The following is an 18,967-nucleotide window of genomic DNA, read 5'->3' as shown; positions in this document are numbered from 1 at the left end:
GCCTCTGTATTTCCAAAAACCCAGCAGCACCACTCTAGGTGACCAGAGTTAGGTCCCTTGTGAACCCCTGATTGACTCTTCTCTGCTGCCAGGAGCCTCATCCCTCATAACTGCTCCTTCTTGGAGTTGATTGTTTCCAGGTCTGATGAAGAGTATGTTGTCTCCTCTCTCAAATTTGCCTCAAATTCTCTTGAACTTGAGAACTTTCGAGCTGCTGAAAGGAGGGCCTCCCACTGGGGGGGGGGGGGGGGGAGGTAGCCAGATTCCATGGTTAATGGGGCGGGGAGAAAATCCACTTTCTTTACCCTGCTACTCTCCTGCATCAGCTCGGAGTCACACTCCATGGAGCTTGGACTCTGGAACTGACAACCTGATTTTAAAGGGCTACACATGGACATGGCTGATATTTTCCAAACCAATGAACAGTCTCCCCTTCTAATTCAATCAAAGAGAAATTAGTTCCCATTTCCTAAAGACTTCACTAGGCATGGGGGCATCTTTACAGTTAACTAACCACTTCTTCATTGGGCCCTTTCTTTCTGTGATGAGAGCCAAGACATCCCAGGCAGAGGAGCTGGTTAGAATCGTCTGCTCTCTACTAGTGTAATAAAGTACTTTCTACCCTGGATGTGCTTTTTAAAAGTTAGATGAACTGAATTGAATCCAAGGTCCCTTCTAGTTCTAATTGGGGAGCTAACTGGGGGGATGAGGATGAAGAGGAAGGACAGAAGAATAATTATAGTCAGGATCCCAAGTGAAGTACATTCAATAACTTACCGCAGACGTGAGACGGACAAGAAGTTCATCACTGCTTTCTTCTGTATCTTCAATTTTCTGATGGGGCCTGAAAACCAAACATGAAATTAGTTTTTAGATTTTTTTCAGATTGGCCAAATCATTCACACTATGTAGAAAACCGTGGGGCAAATGGCAGTCTTGCAGCGTGCCATCACCAATCCCAGGTGCAATCATAACAACACTCGGGTGACTAATCCCACGGCGGCCTAACTATTTTCATTAAATCAATAAGCTCGTTGCCAAATGCAATTAATCACAGGTATAAGAATCGTTCTCCAAACAGCACCCAAGGATGACACTTGATCTATAAGGTTTGGGCCCAGATGGCAGAATGAAGAGCCATGGGTGGGGGAGGGTTAAGAGGCAAATTTAAGCTCAGGGTGAGAATGGAGAGATTATTCTTCCTGTGTAGTTTTTAGAGAGTATTCTTGTTCAGATACAAGGTAGAGGAGGCAGCCTCTTAGGTTTCTTCCAACTCAAATTCTCTGAAGAGGAAAAGTGTTCTTGACAATTGAGATAATCCCCAAGTGAAATGGGCTGCCTCTGGAGGTACTTCGTTCTCCCTCAATGAAGGGCTCCCCACAAAGGCTGAATGATGAATTCTAGGATTTGTTGTTGAGGGAACACCTTGTTAGGTGTGGATTTGATTAGCGATTTGTCATTCTGTGAAAATAAAAACACAACTTCCTAACAAGCAATAGAGTCCAAGAATGGACTGGACTATTATGGGAAGGAGTGGGCTCCCCATGTTTGGGCAGACTATCAGAGTCGGGAAAGTCACAGATAGACATCGGTATAGAAGAGATTCTCTACTTTTTGCTCAAATAATCTGGATTCAAGGCCTTCTACTATTCCGGTTAAAACCCGCAGGACATCTCCAGCTCATCAACTGAGGATAGAATTTGTCACTTGCACTCAACCAAGCACGGAGACTATTTGGATGATCGATGGCGATGTCTTTGTCATAAATCTTAGGCCTAGAGCATTAAAAATGCCTTTCTTAAGCAGCCTCCATATGTTTAAGCCAGTTCTCAGACCTCTGACATAGAGGAACATATGGTCCTGTCCTCCAAGAGCCTTCATCCTCACCGCTGATGACAGCTGGTGGTTCTATAGCTCCTTGAGGTTTACAAACCACTTCACATAATTATCTTATTATTCTGAGAAGCAAGAGCTATTATTAGCTCCATTCTACAGATAAGAAAACTGAGAAATGTTAAATGATTGCCTCAGGATCATGCAGAGATGGTCAGTGAAGGATTCTTAGGAGAAATGCCTCTGACTCTGGTGGGCTAAAATAGAGGGAGAGGATATTTGAGATAGAGGAAGGAGTTTGATCCACAGACTTGATCTCAGAAAGTACTAATTGAGTTTCTATATACACCAAAGATCCATCCATTAAGGATCATCAGAACCTAGAACTAGAACTAGAATGGATCTCCAAGATAGTCCAGCTCCCTCATTTCACAGCTGAGCTTCAGCCCAGAAAATGCCTGACCTTGATAGCAAGGTCATGTCTAGGATTCCAGTCGTGGACTGTGTCTGGATCCTGGAGACCATTTATTCCAACCTTCCCATTTTACAGATGGCAAGACTGAGATCCAAAGAACTGGTGACTTGTTTAGGTGAACGGAGATGGATGGATCATAAATTAGAGACTCCGAGGCCATCTAGTACTTTACTAGAATTAGAGAACTGAGATCCCCAGAGCTGGAATGACCCGGGCATAGTTACCCAGGTAATCAGGAAAGCTTTTGCTATTGATAAGGAAGCAGAAAGTTTGGGTAGAAAAGGCAGGACCAAATTCCTGATGGATCTGAGTATCCTCAAAAATCAAGGAAAGTAGTCTGCACTTGATCCCAGAGTCGTCGTGAATTTCTAAATAAGCAAGTGACCCGGGAAAAGGACTTGTAATGGGGAAAAGTTTTCAGTTTGTAAGAAAATCTTGAATGTTCCTAAACATGAAGAGAGGGGAGGGAAGAGAGAAGGAGAACATCCAAGATTAGGTGAGTTTTCTAACCTCATTTAAATTTTTTTTTAGGTAGTCAAAGTAGGATCTTGGCCCTAGATAACAAAAATCGGTGGCAAATCTGATTCCAACAAGCTATCCCTTTAAATCCAAGATGTGGAGCCAGGAGGATTCACAGTAATTATACCCCTAAGAAAGCAACTCGAAGATCAGAGCCCCCGTGATCGATTTCCATTCATAGCTAAGTACAACAAGCCAACTCCAGATTTATCCACAGAGGGCAAAGGGCTCTTCCCTAGACTCAGAATTCTCTAATAGGAACAGCTCCAGGAATTAAAAATGAAAAGCCAGCTGATCAATTCTGCCTTGAGTTTTTTGAAATTGCATTAAAGTCTTTTTTCTTTTCTTTTCTTTCTTTCTTTCTTCCTTTTTTTTTTTTTTTTAAATCACACCCCATCTGCTGGAGGCGTTAACTCCAAACCATGGATTTTACAAGATTTCTTAATATACAGGTACCGAACCCAGCACTGCTGGCTTCCAGTGCGTAATTTAATTACTCCCACAGTCCGGCGTTGGGAAGAGTAATAGACAGCCTGTCTGATAAAGGCAGAAGTGCGAACAAAGACCTTAGGATTTTCTGGGCGGCCGCTGAACTTCAGAAAAGAAATTGCACTTGTGCAAAACAGAACAACCTGCCCCAGAGTAATTTGGGAGGCCCCAGTGGCGTTCAGAAACGCTCCCTGATATTTAGCCAAGCTTTTCTGAGCTGGGAATGATGCTGTGCCGGCATCGATCACTCCGCGGGACTCGGGACTCAAAGGAGAATCATCATAATTATATCTGATGTTTGGTGAACGCTTTGGAAGTTTGTAAAGCAAACGGTCTCATTGGAGCCGAACAAGCCGGCCGGGGAGGCAGAATTCGATAGAGGAGTTTCGTTGTCCCTTTTACAGGTGAGCAGGCCCGATCATGGGGTTCTAGATGTGGAGGAGAGGCATTGGAGGCCCTTTGGGCCAAGCCTCTTGTTTTATGGAAGAGAACACGGAGGCAAAAGGCTGAGAAATGACAGCCGAGGCTGGATCTGCACCCAAGGCCTCTGGCTCGGCCGGCACTGATCCGGCAGCGGAGGCTAAGCTGGGAGCGCCCCAGCAGTAGAGCCCAAGAGCCCGCTGCTGATTCCTCGCCTCAGCCATCCCCCACAGGGAGTCCTGCCCTCTCACGTCTCCCTCCCACCAGGGGATGCCCGCTGGCTGAGCGCCCGAGCCTGTGTGTTTCACACTCACGGGGACCTTGGACACATCCCATCATAAATCCGCTTCCACAACCCGGGGCCAGAACCTGACACAGCTGGGGAGGGCCCAAACGCTCCCGGACAGGCTTTCTTCCAGGACGTCACTCAGACCGGGGCTGTCTTGGTGACAAGCGGCCCAGCAGAGACAGAGCTGAGCGTGCTCCCCTTGGCCAGCCGCCGTGCTAGGGCAAGCTTCATGGCGGGCCCTGTGCACACAGGCAGACATGGGGGAGATCAAAGAGACAGCCTGGCAATACTCTGAGGCACTGGGGCCAGAGGAAAGAGGGCATATTGCAAAGCAAAGGGCATGGCTTCCAAACCCAGCTGCACAACTATCCTGTAACCCTGGACTGCTAAAAACCCCAAATGAAGGGATTGGACAAGAAGCCTTCCAAGGCCTCCACCTGCTCCAAGCTGAAGCCTCCTGGGGCTAAATCCCGTTGGGAGAGCATCCGCTATCTCTGCTCTCCCAGACCTCCTCCCATGATCCTATTAGGCTGCCTCCCTTTTCTCATGCTAAATCATCCATCTTCCAGCCCATTAAGCTGGATGCTCTTCTCTCTTCCCTCCACCCTCACCTTCTCCCTTAGCAATCTCCCTCCCTCCTATGAGTTCCGCTGTCATCTCAAAGTGGCCACTCCCAAATCTATCAACTCATCTCTAAGCTCCTTCCTGAAACTTACCCCTCTTCCCCCCTCCCATCTATCAAACCTCACCCCAAACCTACCCCACTGGCGACTCAAACTCAACACGATCAAGACAAAACCCATCACTTCCTCTATAAAATCCATTCGAGACCTTTTTTCCCTTGAGCGCTCCATCACTCTGCCAGTTGACCAAATCCATAACCTTGGAATCACCAAGGACTCTCCCCTCTTCTTTATCCTCTACAACCAATAATACTCATAATAGAGGGAGTCTTTATATAATGCTTACTTTGTGCCAGGCACTGGGCCATAAGCATTTATATTTATTATCTCATTTGATCCTCATGACAACCCTGAGAAGGAGGTGCTATTATTATCCCCATTTTGCAGAAGAGGAAACTGAGTCACATAGCTAGATTTGAACTCAGGTCTCCAAAGTAAGTGCTACTGTCTACTGCCACAGCTCCTTGATTTTATCTATTACCTCTCACATCTCTCTCCTCCCTACTCACATGGCCACCCTTCCCCCAGATCTTTTACCTGGATTATTGCAAATAAACTTCCATTTTGTTTTACTCCTTCAAGTTTTTTTTCCTCACCAATCCATCTTTAACTCGCTTGCCAAAGTTCCCTTCTGACAACAACAGATATTATCATGTCATTTGCCTGCTCAAAAAATCTTTAATAGCTCTCTCCTACCTATGGGAAAAGAGAGTTTCCCAAGTTTGCCTTTCAAAGCCTTCCCTTATGCAGCCACAACTTATCTTCTTTTTTTTTCTTTTTTAATAATTATAACTTTTTATTGATAGAACATATGCCTGGGGAATTTTTTGCAGCATTATCCCTTGCACTCACTTCTGTTCCGACTTTTCCTTCCCTCCCTCCCCCCTCTCCCCCTAGATGGCAGGCACTCTTATACATGCACAACGTATCTTCTCAGCCTAGTTGGCGTTCTTTTTCATATCCCAGCAGCCTTTCTAGACCCCAACAATCCATCTCCTAGATCCTAGAGTCAGTCACTGGATCATCCTCCTTTGCCCTCAACACCCTCCTCAATCCTCCCCGAAGGCCTCCCCTCCTCAGTGGGTCTTGCTTCCGAGAATTCTCATGTTCTTCAAAGCCCGGTCACATGCCGCCTCCTTCACAAAGCCTTGTCCCACTGACCCATTCCCACCATTTGCCAGGGTCTCCAATTCCCTTCGTTTTGATCTGTGTAAATGCTAGGACTCCTGCTCAAATGTGAACCTGAGAAAACAAATAGAAGCTCCTAGGGGGCAGAGGATGGTCTCATTTTTGTTTTACATTTCCAGCTCTGAACATGGCATCTAGCACATAGTAGGGGCTTAAGGAATACAGGAATTGATTAAATAAAATCAAGTCAAAAGGCACACTTCAGAACACAGAGGATTTCCCTACCTCCCGCCCCCCCAATGGGGAAGAAATCAGCTCTGAAGCCCGATGATTTTTTAATCCCATCTTTGACTCCACAAGTTCTTGCACTAAACCTAAAGAACTCAAAGGGGTAACAGCACGTGGGAGCTAAGAGCGGTGCAATGGAAGGACAATGGCCAAATCCTCCCCTCCTCCCACCTAGCCTCAGATTGTCTGCCTGTAAAAAGGGAGTAATAATACCTGACTCTCCTTGCAGGGTCACGGTGAAGCTCAAAGATCACGTGAGCACAGTACTGCGTTAGAGAGAAGCAGTGACTGAACTGGGCAAAAGGGGAAACGCAAGCTTGATGCTAAGGGGAAAGGTCTTAATAAAGGTCTTAATAATGAGAGTTGCCCCCACTCACTGGCTAGGTCCTGTGATACAACAACAATGACAGCAATAACAATAGCATCCCTATAGCACTCTAAGCTATGCAAAGGGCTTTGGAGCTCTGTGAGATAGCTGCTATTATTTTTTCCATTTTACAGATGAGAAAACTGATGCTGAAAGAGGTTAAGTGACAAAACTAGTAAATACCTGAGGCAGAACTGGAACTTGGGTCTTCCTGACTCAAAGTCCAGCCCTCTAGCTACTGTACCCCTGGTGCTTACCTGTGTGCCTACACAATCTCTTCAAGTCTCAGTTTCTTCCTCTCTAAAATGAGGGGTTTGGACTAATGGCCTCTGAGATGCTTTCCAGCTCTATATCTCGCCATCTCTTTGCTTTCTGGGGTTTTAAGGTCTATATTCTGAACATATAGTTTGAAATATATAGTTTGAACAATAATGGTAGCAAGGGCTAAGGGTAAGGACAGAGGAGACTCCAAGGCTGCGAGAGACCTTGCCAATGTAAATGTATCACTCACCCCTTGAAGGGGACCCACCTTCCATGGCATTAAGTCAACATTAACTCAATGTCCTCACACAGTCATAATAACAGCTGATGATTCTACGTAGTTATAAGGTTGGCAAAATGCTCTTTATATTTATATGTATGTATGTATATATGTGTATGTATGTATATATATATATATATATATATATATACATAGGTATCTATATGTATATATATATAAATTTATATATATTTACGCACATATGTATCTATGTATATACATACACACACACACATATATATATGTATATATATATGTATACACATACACATACACACATACATTAATCTCGGGTCATCCTCACACTCAGACCACACAGGTATCAGGACCTATGGAAAGGTAAATGACTTTTTTGGTAAAGGCAACTCTCAGGCGAACTTTCCTTTACCAGTTATGCTTTAGAGTCTTAGAAGAGTTGTTTCGAGCACTGGGAAAATGGGATGATCTGCCTATAGTCATGGGGATCTGCCTATAGTCATGGGGTCAGAATGTGTCAGAGACAGGACCTGAACCCAAGTCCCCTTGACTCTCTTTGCCACCCTTCCTCTCACTATTCCTCTATTCCTATTTCACAGATGGAATAAGCGAGGTAGAGAGATTTAAGTGACTTACTCATAGTCATACAGCAATTAAGTGTCAGAGTCAGGCATGAAACCCAGGCTCTTTCTACTAAGGCGTGCTTCATGTCCCAAAGTCAATCTGTTTAATCACCATTCTAGATCAATGGGATCAAGGGTTGACAGCAGTAAATCTAAACAACAATAACCCTTTCAGGTCTGAGGGATCATGGAATTGTGCACAGTCAAGTTAATTCCAATACCGGGAGACACTATGGGCGAGGTGCTGTCCTAGGTGCTGGTGAATCAGGGACATGAAAAAGCATTTTTTGTGTGTGTGAAAAAGCATTGACAACTAGCGACAGGCTGTATCTAACTTCTGAGGGTCAGCCTGAATAGAGGCTCACTCCTAGGTGGGCTGCAGGGAGCTGAGGTTGGGAGCTGCTGGAGCTATCAAGTACCGTCTGTGAAGGGTTATTTCCTCTCACTGCCCTTTCAGCTTCTCCATTCCAAATCTCCAGCTCCACTTGGTCAAAATGCAAATAAAAATGTCAAATAAAAAAAATGCCAAATAAACTAAATTTCATAAATGTACAGATATAACCTGGGATAAAGACTGGCAATCTCCGGCCTCCTTCTCAAATTTGAATCTGAATGGATGGTATTCTCTTCTGCTTCTTGGAGACTTCTGAACACATTGTGTTGTATGGGAATCTGTTTTGTTTAATCTGCAGTTATTTCAAGGGTTTGGTTTTTCTTTTCTTTTTTCCCAGTTGGGGGACAGAGATGGGAGGGAAAATAAAGATGCTTGATAATTGAAAATGTAAAGTTTAATGACACACAGACATTTTGAAAACAAATATAATCTGCTGATGGAAAATCAGAAATAGTAACTCATATTTTTGTGGTTATAATAAAGGTGAGTGGGTGGTTCCTTTGACAGTATCAACGGAAAACGTCTTTACAGATGTAATTCTGAAAGGAGATGCCTCAGATCAGAAATGCAAAGAGAGAGGAATGAAGAGGAGACGGCCCACCGGACCTCTGGAAACAGAGGAAACAATGGATATCTCCACACTGCCAAGAGTCTGTGTTCCCCAGCCAGCCTCCGCTTCCCTAACTTATTTGCCTTCTGACCCTCTTTGATTAAAAAAAAACATTTAAACTCTCCAAGTCTTAGTTTTTCCTTTTATAAAATGGGAGTGATAAGAACATTATAGATTAAGAGTTAGGAAGCTTCCTAGAGGTCAGTTATTCCTGATTTTTACAAAATCATTTTGCAAAAGCAAAAATTTAATAACTTGCCCGAAGTCACATAGACAGGAAATGGCAGAGGAAGGATTAGTCCTCTTGGCTCTCCTTTCTACTGCACCACATGCTACTTCTCAAAAGCATCGTGAGGATCAAACAAGGTGGTGTTATCATAACAAAAGCCCAAGATGTTTCACGCGAATAGGTGACATTTGTCGAGAGGGATTTCAAAGCACTTTACACACCTGTCTAATTTGAACAATGGCAAAACATTCCAAGGAAGTATGTCCTATGGATATTAATGTGTGTTTTATCAATGGGGACAAGCAACTTCAGAGAAGGGAATGATTTGTACATAATCATGTAGCTATTAGTGTCCAATTTGAATCCAGCACTTCCTGACTCTAAGTCTAGCATTCTAGTCACTAAAAGCCAATTAATATTATCACTGATGAGGGCCCTGACAAGAAGAGGCTAAATGATTAGCCCAGAGACACATAGCCAGTGTATGTCAGAATTGAGACTTACCCTAGGTCCACCTGACTCTGAGGCTGACTCTCTATCTACTCCTGCCATGTTTCCTCTTATTCAGAAGCAACTATCTCAGATGAAGGTCCAGATCTGCTTTGGGAAAGGGAACTTTCTCCCCAGGAACCCCTCTAAAGTTCACAGGCCTGATCAACAATAGATATCATCATTATCATCATCATCATCATCATCATTTTCTTTTTTAATAGCTTTTTATTTACAAATTATATGTATGGGTAATTTTACAGCATTGACAATTGCCAAACCTTTTGTTCCAATAATCATCATCATTTTCATCATTATCACTATGTCTTTTCTTTGACTACAACTTTTGGTAAGCCAGGAGGAAGTTTTGTTAAAACTTAGCCGTAGTTCCTCCCTAACTCTGGACAAAGACAAATTGTCTTTACTTCTTTCTCCTTGTTTTGAACACTGAGTCATCAAGTCACACGGAGGCGAATAGACCCAGGAAATGAGACTCCAGGTGACGGCTTATTTCCAAGAATTAATGTCGCCCCCACTCCATTATGCAAATGTGTGAGATGCAAACACAAAAAACATGTTTTTATTAGTGACCCATTTGCAAATGAGTATGTAGATGATTCATAATGTAATGGACTAGAAGTAGAGGGAGAATAATTGGCTAATGCTTAAAAAGCAAACCAAATTAAACCAAATTCACTGTTCTTTCCTGAAAAATCACAGGAAATCCACATGAACATGTCATCCACCTGCCCTCAGAAAATGACTGGCTCCATTAAGGACATGAAAAACAAAAGGATGTTTTTTTCTTACCCTCTCATCATATTAAATATAATCAACGGATAATCAATTATGTCTAGCCCATTGAAGTTTCCAAAAGCTTTTCACATTCAGGATGTTCTCTGAACTCTTTCCTTGGGCTCTTCATCTCTTCTGTCTCCAAGTCATATTATACCACTGTCATATTTGTCCATTTGAAAGCAAAGGACTAGTTACATTAGTCCCCACTCAAAACCATTTAGAAGACAGCTCTACGCCTTCCAAATAAAACCCCTTATTTTCTGATATTCAAGTCTCCTTCTACCTGTCTAGCTGCTAAAATGTTCCACACTCTTCACACCTTTGCTCCCATTATTCACTAGGCCTAAGATAAACTCTACAGCACCACTTATCTCTACCTTTTTCAAATCTCACCTTTTCTTTAAGACTGAACCCAAATGGCACTTCTCCATGAGACTGTTCCATGGGCAAAAATAACTCACCGTCTTCCTCTTCTCCAAAAGAACTCTGCTTTTTATCCATTTACCAATATCTATTATATCTGTTTAGGGGTTTCTTCACTCCTACTGCACTAAAAGCTCTTAGGAAACAGACTTGGTGTTACCTTTATTTCTCTGCAGAAGCTAACAAGGCACTGCACATTAGTACAACTTAATGAGCCAATGTGTGAATAATCCAGTAGCCTTTTCAAGAACTCTGAAGGAGCAATGCGTCCCCTTCTATGTCTGAGCGAGACCATGTTGTTTACTTGACAGCTCCCAGGCCAGGGATGGAGTACATTTAACAAGGAGTGATAATAATGTGTATTCTCAAAGTCTCGAAGATTTAACCAAAAAGCTAAGTTATAAAAGGTAATGGAAGGTGAAAGTCTCCTTACTTATATAAATTCATCAAGTTAGAAACCAGACTGACTATGTGAATGTAAAAAGAATAAGAGATTTATATTAGTTCAAAATAATTAAAACACAAGAGCACTAATTTCTCCCAGGGCCTCACCCATTTATATACAAAGACACAAAACATGGACCACAAGCAAGATGACAGAGATTCTAATGCATGGAGGAAACTCTGATATCACAAATACTCCCAAACCTTGATGAAGTGAAACTATGGCTGGATTTTGGCTCAAAAAGGATTTGTTCTCCATCCCAAGGCAAAGAATCGATCACATTAGTTCCCCACCCAAAACTATTTAAAAGATTTCTCAATACCTTGCAAATAATGTCCAATATCTTCGGGATATCTTTGTGACCCCATTTGGGATTTGTGGTTTGCCATTTTCTTTTTTTCAGCTCATTTTACAGGTGGGGCTGAGACAAATAGTGTTACTTGACTAGCCAAGTATTACTCAAATAGCAAATTTCTGAGGTCACATTTGAACTCAGCTCCTTCTTAATCCAACCCCAGCAGTCTAGCCACTGTACATCCTAGCGGCCCTTCTTATCTAGAAAGACAGGTCTTATCGAAAAGAAATAGGATGGGTTAAAAGGAGGTGATGAAAATGGCGGCTTTTCAGATTAAAAAATTTAGGCACCATAGCCAAGGAACCACAGTGGAGAATATCTGGTTCAAGTTAAACAGAAACAGATTCAGAAGTGAACAGATTTTTGAATAGAGACCATGTGAATGGGAAGAAGAAAAAGATGGATTTTAGAAATAAGTTAGAAGACATGACATGACGTGGTAATAGCACCCTTGATAATTCCAAGTCGTCTAGTCCAGACGAACTGTATTCTGGGTCTTAAAAACAATCCTGCAGGTGTGGCCAGGCCGCTCTCAGAGATGACTGTCTTTGAAAGACCAGGCAGAATAATCAAGTGACCTCAGGCCTAGAGAAGGGCAAATAACTCAATTATCTTTTAAAAAGGAAGAGAACAGGACCTTCAGTGAGCTGGTTGTTAATTTCAGCAAATTTCCAAAGAGATTATTGAAGGGATTGTTTGTGAAAATTCAGAAAAGAGCCGGCATAATTTCCCCCATGGTGTGATGTGGTTGCCTCGAGAGGTATTAAGAGGAACAGAGGAATGAGAACCAGGAAGGTTCTTTGAATGGACCAGACCCATTTCAAGACTTGTGCTCATTTCTAGGCACCATATTTTATTGGGGGAAAATCAAAAATATCGAAAAGTTGGCAAATATTCAGAGGAAGAGGATTAGGAGGGTGAACTACCTTAAGCCTGTGCATTTCAAGACCCAGTTGGAGAAATACCATTGTTTACTCTAGAAAAAGAAAGACTTAGACAGTGAGGAAAGACTCACTGTGTTCATCAGGTGGAAAGAAGGCAGGACTTGTGTTTCTTGGCCTAGAAGACAAAACTAAAAGCAATGGGTGGACGTTTCAGAGGCAAAGCTGGACTATATCATAAGGAAAAACTCCTTAATAGTGAGGACACAAAGGGGCATAGATGTGCTCTGGGTCCCCTTAACTGGAAGTTCTTTAGGAAAGGTGATAAACTCCCTCCTTGGGGAAGTAGTGGAGGAAATTCTCTGTCAGCCACAATTTGGCCTAGGACACCTCTGGTTTCCCTTCTAAAGCAGAGAATCTGTCTAATTTGAAGCTAAAAAGTCATACCCACTGCTGACAATGGGAAGACTTCATTCATTTCAAAGTCCATGTTTCAGAGCAGGCTCAAAGCTACTTAGCTGAAGAGTGTTGAGTCAAAATCTAATATATAACAAGGATCAGGTGAAAGAAAATAGTTATGTTGGTTATAGATAAAAGTCAATATTTTTTCTTTTAAAAAAAAAGTTGGATTTTTCTTAGGCTAAAAACCATCATCCATCCTCCCCACCACTCTGGCCCCCACCTTGGCCCCCTGGAACTTCTCTGCTACTTTTCATCCATTTTATATATTCATAATTATAGCAATTTCACTATCAAGTGATGGTAACCAAGATTCACTTGTTTTAATTTGCCAAATGTTGTGTTCCAATGATTTCCCAGCAGGCGATTGAGCCCTTTTCTTAGGAGAAGGAAGTCACAGGTTGGTTGTTGCCAAGATAGATGAACCCCGGGAAGCTTTGTGCGGTTCCAAATTGGGTTTTCTCACCCTCTTGATTTGCACCTCCCCGGGAGCAGTCAGAAAGGAGAGAAGCTGAGTCAGAGCAGAGGGGATGACTTACAGGTCACAGTCGTCCGCCCTGGCAGGGCTGAGGGGCACAAGCTGCAACAGGAGGCGCACTCCATTCTGCCACTCTTCGGCCCTTTCGTATTCACAGTACAGGTAGCTGCATTCCTCTGAGGAAAACTGGTAGAAAACGTAAGTGTCCTGGAAATACAGCTGGTGGTCCACTGGGAGAAACAGAAAAAGGATCCATTAGTTCCAAAAGCTCCCTGAAAACATAAGTATAATACAGCTGGGGGTCCACTGGGAGAAACAGAAAAAAGATCCATTAGTTCCAAAAGCTCCCTGGGTTTCCCTTCTATCTCACTCCAGAGACACATTGGCCCAGGATCTATTTTTCTTTTCAAATGCCACATCTCCCAACAGGGCTGTCTGTTCCTCTTTAAACTTCAAAGCTACGAGGATCTAGGAATAATTCCCTCCTCAGATACAGTTTGCAACTCCTCCATACCTCAGCAGATGATGTTTGACAGTTCCCAGAATCACCACTTTCAACATGAAATGGACCTTGAAGGTCCAAAGTCTAAGCCCCTCCAGTTTGAGATGAGAAAAAGGACTTGAGAGAAAAATCAAGAGAACCTTAACCCCAAAGATGGAGAGCTGGAAAGTACTTTGAAAAGAGATCCGCTCATCTGACAGATTAAGAAACGGAGGCCCAGAGAGATCTCATTTGCTCCAAAACCCACAGATAATAAGCAGCAGGAGTAGGGTTAGAATCAGGTCCTCTGACCCCAGAGCCAGTTCTTCCCATTACAGCTCACTTGTGCAAATCCTGCTCCACCGTGTTGCCCTGTACTTTTGGATTCTGTTTCTATATCTGTAAAATGGGGATAATAATAGCATGTGCTGCACAAGTGCTTATGAGAATCAAGTGAAATAGCATGAAAAATGCTTTCTGGTGCGATAGAAACATTGATGATTATTATCATGTGACAAAAAAATCATCACTTATAAGAAGAAGAGCAACTGACAGTTACATACTCTGTGTGTTTGTGTGTGTGTGTACTGTGTGTGTGTATGTGTGAGTATGTGAGTGTTTGTGTGTGTGAGTGTGAGTGTGTGTGAGTGTATGTGTGTGTGAGTGTGTGTGTGTAAGAGTGTGTGTGAGTGTGTGTGTGAGTGTATGTGTCTGAGTGTACTTTCATTCAAGCTTCATGCTGTAGATGGGAAAAAGGGGCAGAGATGAAGTGATTTGACCCTGGTCACATAGCTAATAAGTGTCAGCCAATAAGCAGTTATCTAGTACCTACTCTATGTGTCAAAGGAGAGATTCTAACTTAAGTCTTCAAGACTCCAGGTTCTCTCTCCCCCTCTAACAGAACTGGATGTCACTTTCCTACCTTGAGCCTGGCTTCCCAGAAGCCCCCTTGCCTCTGTCTACACTGGCCTTAGGTCCATCCTCCAACCCTTGCTCAAAGCTTTCCCAGATTGGTCAGACCTGCAAGAATTCATGTTCTGGTGAGACCTCCAAGGGCCCAGGGGCCCTCCCAGGCCACCAGGGAGACCCTCCTCCTCCTCCTCTAGCTCTCGCGTCCTCAGGCAGAGCTCTCTAAGTTCTCTGTGGATATTGCAATTCTTCCAATAATCTATCAGACAGAAACAGGAAATGGAACCTAAGAGGGAAGGAAAATTTCGAAGGACCCTCACACAAGGAAAGCACTTTAATGCCTTTGATCCAGTTCTGAGGGCAAGATTTCGAGACCATCACCCAGACTGAGCCCGATCCTGCTACCTGCTGGACTTGAAGAAACACTAACTCCTAGATCATTTCCTAAGCAGAGCCAATAGGATTCTTTTAAAAGGCAACCTATTCTAACTCAATGCAATAAATTAACAAATGTCGGCCACTATGCTGGCCCCCGGGGGGGACACAGCGTGACAGAACAGAAGCAACATCTCTGCAGCAAGAGGAAGTCCTGACCCTGACATGTCTGGCTTTAAACAAGACATTCAACCACCCTGGACCTCAGTTTCTTCATCTGTAAAATGGAGTACAGGACTTCAGAGGTCTCTTCCAAATTGAAAGCCATGACCCTACAAAAACAACGCCTGAGTTCAAGGAGCTTCCATTCTGCTTGGGGAGAAGGTGGGGAGAGACACAAGTTGGTAGAAAATATTTGGGGTGAAAAAGGGGGATCAGCAAAGATCCCCGTGTGGGTGGAGGGACTTGAGCGGAGCCCTGAAGGATTTTAGGGATACCAAGAGGAGGGATGGCATGTCAGGCGAGAGGAAAGAGTCAGTGGGAAAACACACAAAGGTTGGAGACAGAAGAGCCTAGAGGGAACAGTGCTGGTTTATTTGGAAAACAAAGTATCTAAGGAGGAGTAACTTATAGGCAGCTTGGAAAGCAGGGCTGGGGTCCCTCTGGGAAGGGCTCATTGCATCCAGTCTCTGTTTCACCATCTCAACAGAGGGTAAAGATCACCCGACAAGAACCCACCTCCTGGGCTTCAATGTTCCCTCCTAAAGCCAAGGGATTTCCCTGCAGCCACACTTGCTGCCATGGGCAGCAGTACATTAAAAAGGCCTCTCAGTCCTTCCTACCCCACCCACCTCTTGCCATGCCAAAGGAACCGCCATCGGCCCCCATTTTGCCACCTTCTGGGCCCTGAGACTCCCCCTCACAACATATCTTTGATGGATTGTTGGGGTAACTGGCAATTGGCTTAAAAGGAAGCAGCTTTCTCACCATTTGACAAACCGGTCTCTGTAAACAACTACAGACTAGTCAGGAAAAGCCGCAGATGTCTATGGTAAGTCAAGATTTTAAAAAAAAACTATATAAAAAATAAAAAATCAGTGTGGGAACATCCCAGGAAAGGGAGAGAGAACTGGGAGTGGGAGCAGGAAGTAAGCTCTCTGTTGTAACAGGTAAGCCACGAACCATTTTTCTAAAATGTTGATGCCCAAGGAACTGTCTCAGAAAAGACCGCCCCAAGCCCTTCCTCACTGTACCATGAGATTTAATGATATTTGTGGTGACGCAGGGAAAAATAAATTGTCTGTTGATCCAAATGAGGCACACTTAGCTTCTGCATGTCTGATAACAGGGGCAAGGTTGGTTTGCTAAGGCAAATGTATCCATAGAGGAATAGTGGATAGAGGCGGTCTCCAGACCAGGAACGTCTAGGTTCAGACCACAGCACTGACATAGTGGCTGTGTGACTTTAGGTAAGTAATTAACTATCCCATGAAACTCACTAAGATTATAAGGTACAGAAGACAAATAAAATATACAGACCTGGATGGAGAAGAGAAGCCTCCAAAATGAGAATGAAGCCCCCAACTTCCCCCCCCAGAAAAAAGAAATGACAATTAAACCAGAGCTACCAAAGCACCAGCTTTCGGGTACAAACCTGAGAGAATAATTCCCATGTCCAGCAGGAGCTGCCACACCCCAACAGCCATAGAGCGGCACTGAACAAACGGACAGTTCTCCAAAAGCCAGTCCACCAGCTCGGATCCCACACAGCTCCTCCTGCAGAAACACAGGAAAACTGTAAACGATTCCCAAATGAGGAAGCAATCCAAAGAATCTCAGCATTCAGAGGCCCATGAAGAGTGGGAGGTGGAAATAGCCCCAGCATTCCAGGTCCTAGGCAGACCCCAATGGAGGTTTGGGCTCAGCCCTGGGTCTCATATTCTTTTTTTTTTATTATAGCTTTTTATTTACAAGACATATTCATGGGTAATTTTTCAACATTGACCCTTGTAAAACCTTCTGTTTCAACTTTTTCCTTCCTTCCCCACACCCCCTCCCCTAGATGACAGGTAGTCCCATATATGTTAAATATGTTAAAGTATATGTTAACAATATATGTATACATAGTTATACAGTTGTCTTGTTGCACAAGAAAGAACGGATTTAGAAAGAAGGTAGCCTGAGAAGAAAAAAACAAAAAGCAAGCAAACAATAACAGAAAGAGTACAGATGCTATGTTGTGTCCACACTCATTGCCCAGTTTTCTTTCTCTGGGTGTAGCTGGTTCTGTTCATCAATGATCAATTGGAACTGATTTGGATCCTCTCCTTGTTGAAGAGAGCTGGGCCTTATGTTCTTGGCAAGACACTGATCAACTGGAAAGTGTCTAGAAGAAGGTGGTCATTATATGGATGGAATTAAAACCTTGCTCATCCTGGAGAGTTTGGGGATTGCTAAGGCTGGAGACAAGTCTCCTATTCAAGCTTCAGCTTCAGAACTGACAAGAAGTGCAGAAGGCAGCTATTGAGGCTCCTCTCATAGACAAGAAAAGTAAGAAAAAAGGGTACAGTGATGGGCTGAATTAGGGGGCCCTCACATGGAGTTCACAGATCCCTTCTCTGTGGAGACATTTCAGGAATTTGGATGGGGGGAAAATCTCCATTTTCACTCAGAATTTCTTTCAATTATTTAAAAAATATGCTCCTGAGAGACTTCACCGGATGCCAGAGGAGTCCACAGCACAAAATGGTTTAAGGAGCCCTGGTCTAGACTATTGCCCAAGTAGCCTCCTAATGCTGAGACACCACAATCCTAAGAACGTGATCGTATGTGAACTCTGATGTATCCCACCGCTGCCATCATGGGAGAACTGATCTCTCAGTGGAAAGCACCTTCTAGGCTATCTAGTCCAATCCCCTTATTTGACAGCTGGAAAGCAATATAAGACTTGTAAATGCTCTGCTCAGTTTCACAAATCTAATAAGTAATGAAGGGGAGATTTGAACCCTGGTCCTCAGACTCCAAATAGAACCCTTGCTACTGTCCTCCTCTCTTCCTTTTCCTTCCCTTCCTCCTCTTCCTTTCTACCTCCTGGCTTTGAAGACTTCAAGACCCAGCTCAAATCACATATACACAGTGTATACATATGTGTGTCCATATAGACACATGCATGAAATGGGTATTTGTGATAGATATACAAAATACAGATATATAATTAAAATATGACATGATAAAAGATAAATTCTATATGAGAGCTATAGCTGTAACATTATCATTTGCAAGTTGTCTTCCCTCTTAGGATTTAAGTTCCCTGAGGGCAGAGGGATTTTTGCCTTTCTTTGTATCCCCAGGGCTTAGCAGCATACCTGGCATTTAGTGAGTAGCCTGTTGTGAGTGAACAGCGCCAGGAGGAGGTTGTACAGAGTAACAGAATACTGTGCAATCATCAACTACGAATACTTAGCTACTCAAATCAAGGCAAGGACCAAGATATTTCCAAAGGACCCACCGTGAAAAATGCTAGCCAACTCCAGAGAAAAAACTGATGGGGGCCTGAATGCAGATAAAAGCACACTGCTTTTTACTTTATTTTTTTGTCAGAGTTTTTGGATCTGTTTTCTTTTACAACACGACTAATATAGAAATATGTTTTATATAATGGAATATGTATAACCTATATCAAATTGGTTACCACTTTGGGAAGCAGGAGAAGAAGGAAGGAAGGGAGAGCATTTGAAACTAAAAATTTTCTTAAAACAAAGGTTAATTATTATTTTTTACAAACAATTAGAAAAATAAAATATTATTTTAAAAAGTTTTTATTTTTTTTTAACATCATCATTGTTTGCTCCGGCATCCCTTTCTAATGGTCTCTCAAAGAGCCATCACATAGGACAAATGAGATTTTTCAAGACAGAGAAAGAAAAAAAAGAGAGAAAGAAATCAGCATAAATGACTGATAACATCAATATGAATGCTAGCTATTGTTAATTTGACTAAAAATTCTGACA

At 43.0% G+C, this 18,967-nt stretch overlaps 1 protein-coding gene across 1 annotated transcript in view; it reads right to left on the bottom strand.

Moving 5' to 3' along the window:
* The window catches only part of RAPGEF5 (Rap guanine nucleotide exchange factor 5), a 227,159-nt gene that overhangs the window by 153,125 nt on the left and 55,067 nt on the right, over nucleotides 1-18,967 (bottom strand). Inside the window, exons 4-6 of the mRNA XM_031940640.1 lie at nucleotides 16,612-16,733; nucleotides 13,254-13,422; nucleotides 778-844 (exon numbers count right to left, since the gene is read on the bottom strand). Of these exons, the coding sequence (XP_031796500.1) occupies nucleotides 778-844; nucleotides 13,254-13,422; nucleotides 16,612-16,733 (358 nt within the window). The remainder of the gene's footprint in view (nucleotides 1-777; nucleotides 845-13,253; nucleotides 13,423-16,611; nucleotides 16,734-18,967) is intronic.

The sequence above is a fragment of the Sarcophilus harrisii genome, chromosome 5, assembly GCF_902635505.1.
Source record: "Sarcophilus harrisii chromosome 5, mSarHar1.11, whole genome shotgun sequence".
NCBI classification, from domain to species: domain Eukaryota; kingdom Metazoa; phylum Chordata; class Mammalia; order Dasyuromorphia; family Dasyuridae; genus Sarcophilus; species Sarcophilus harrisii.
Note: the sequence above shows the minus strand (reverse complement) of the source record. Positions and strands in the feature narration are given on the sequence as shown.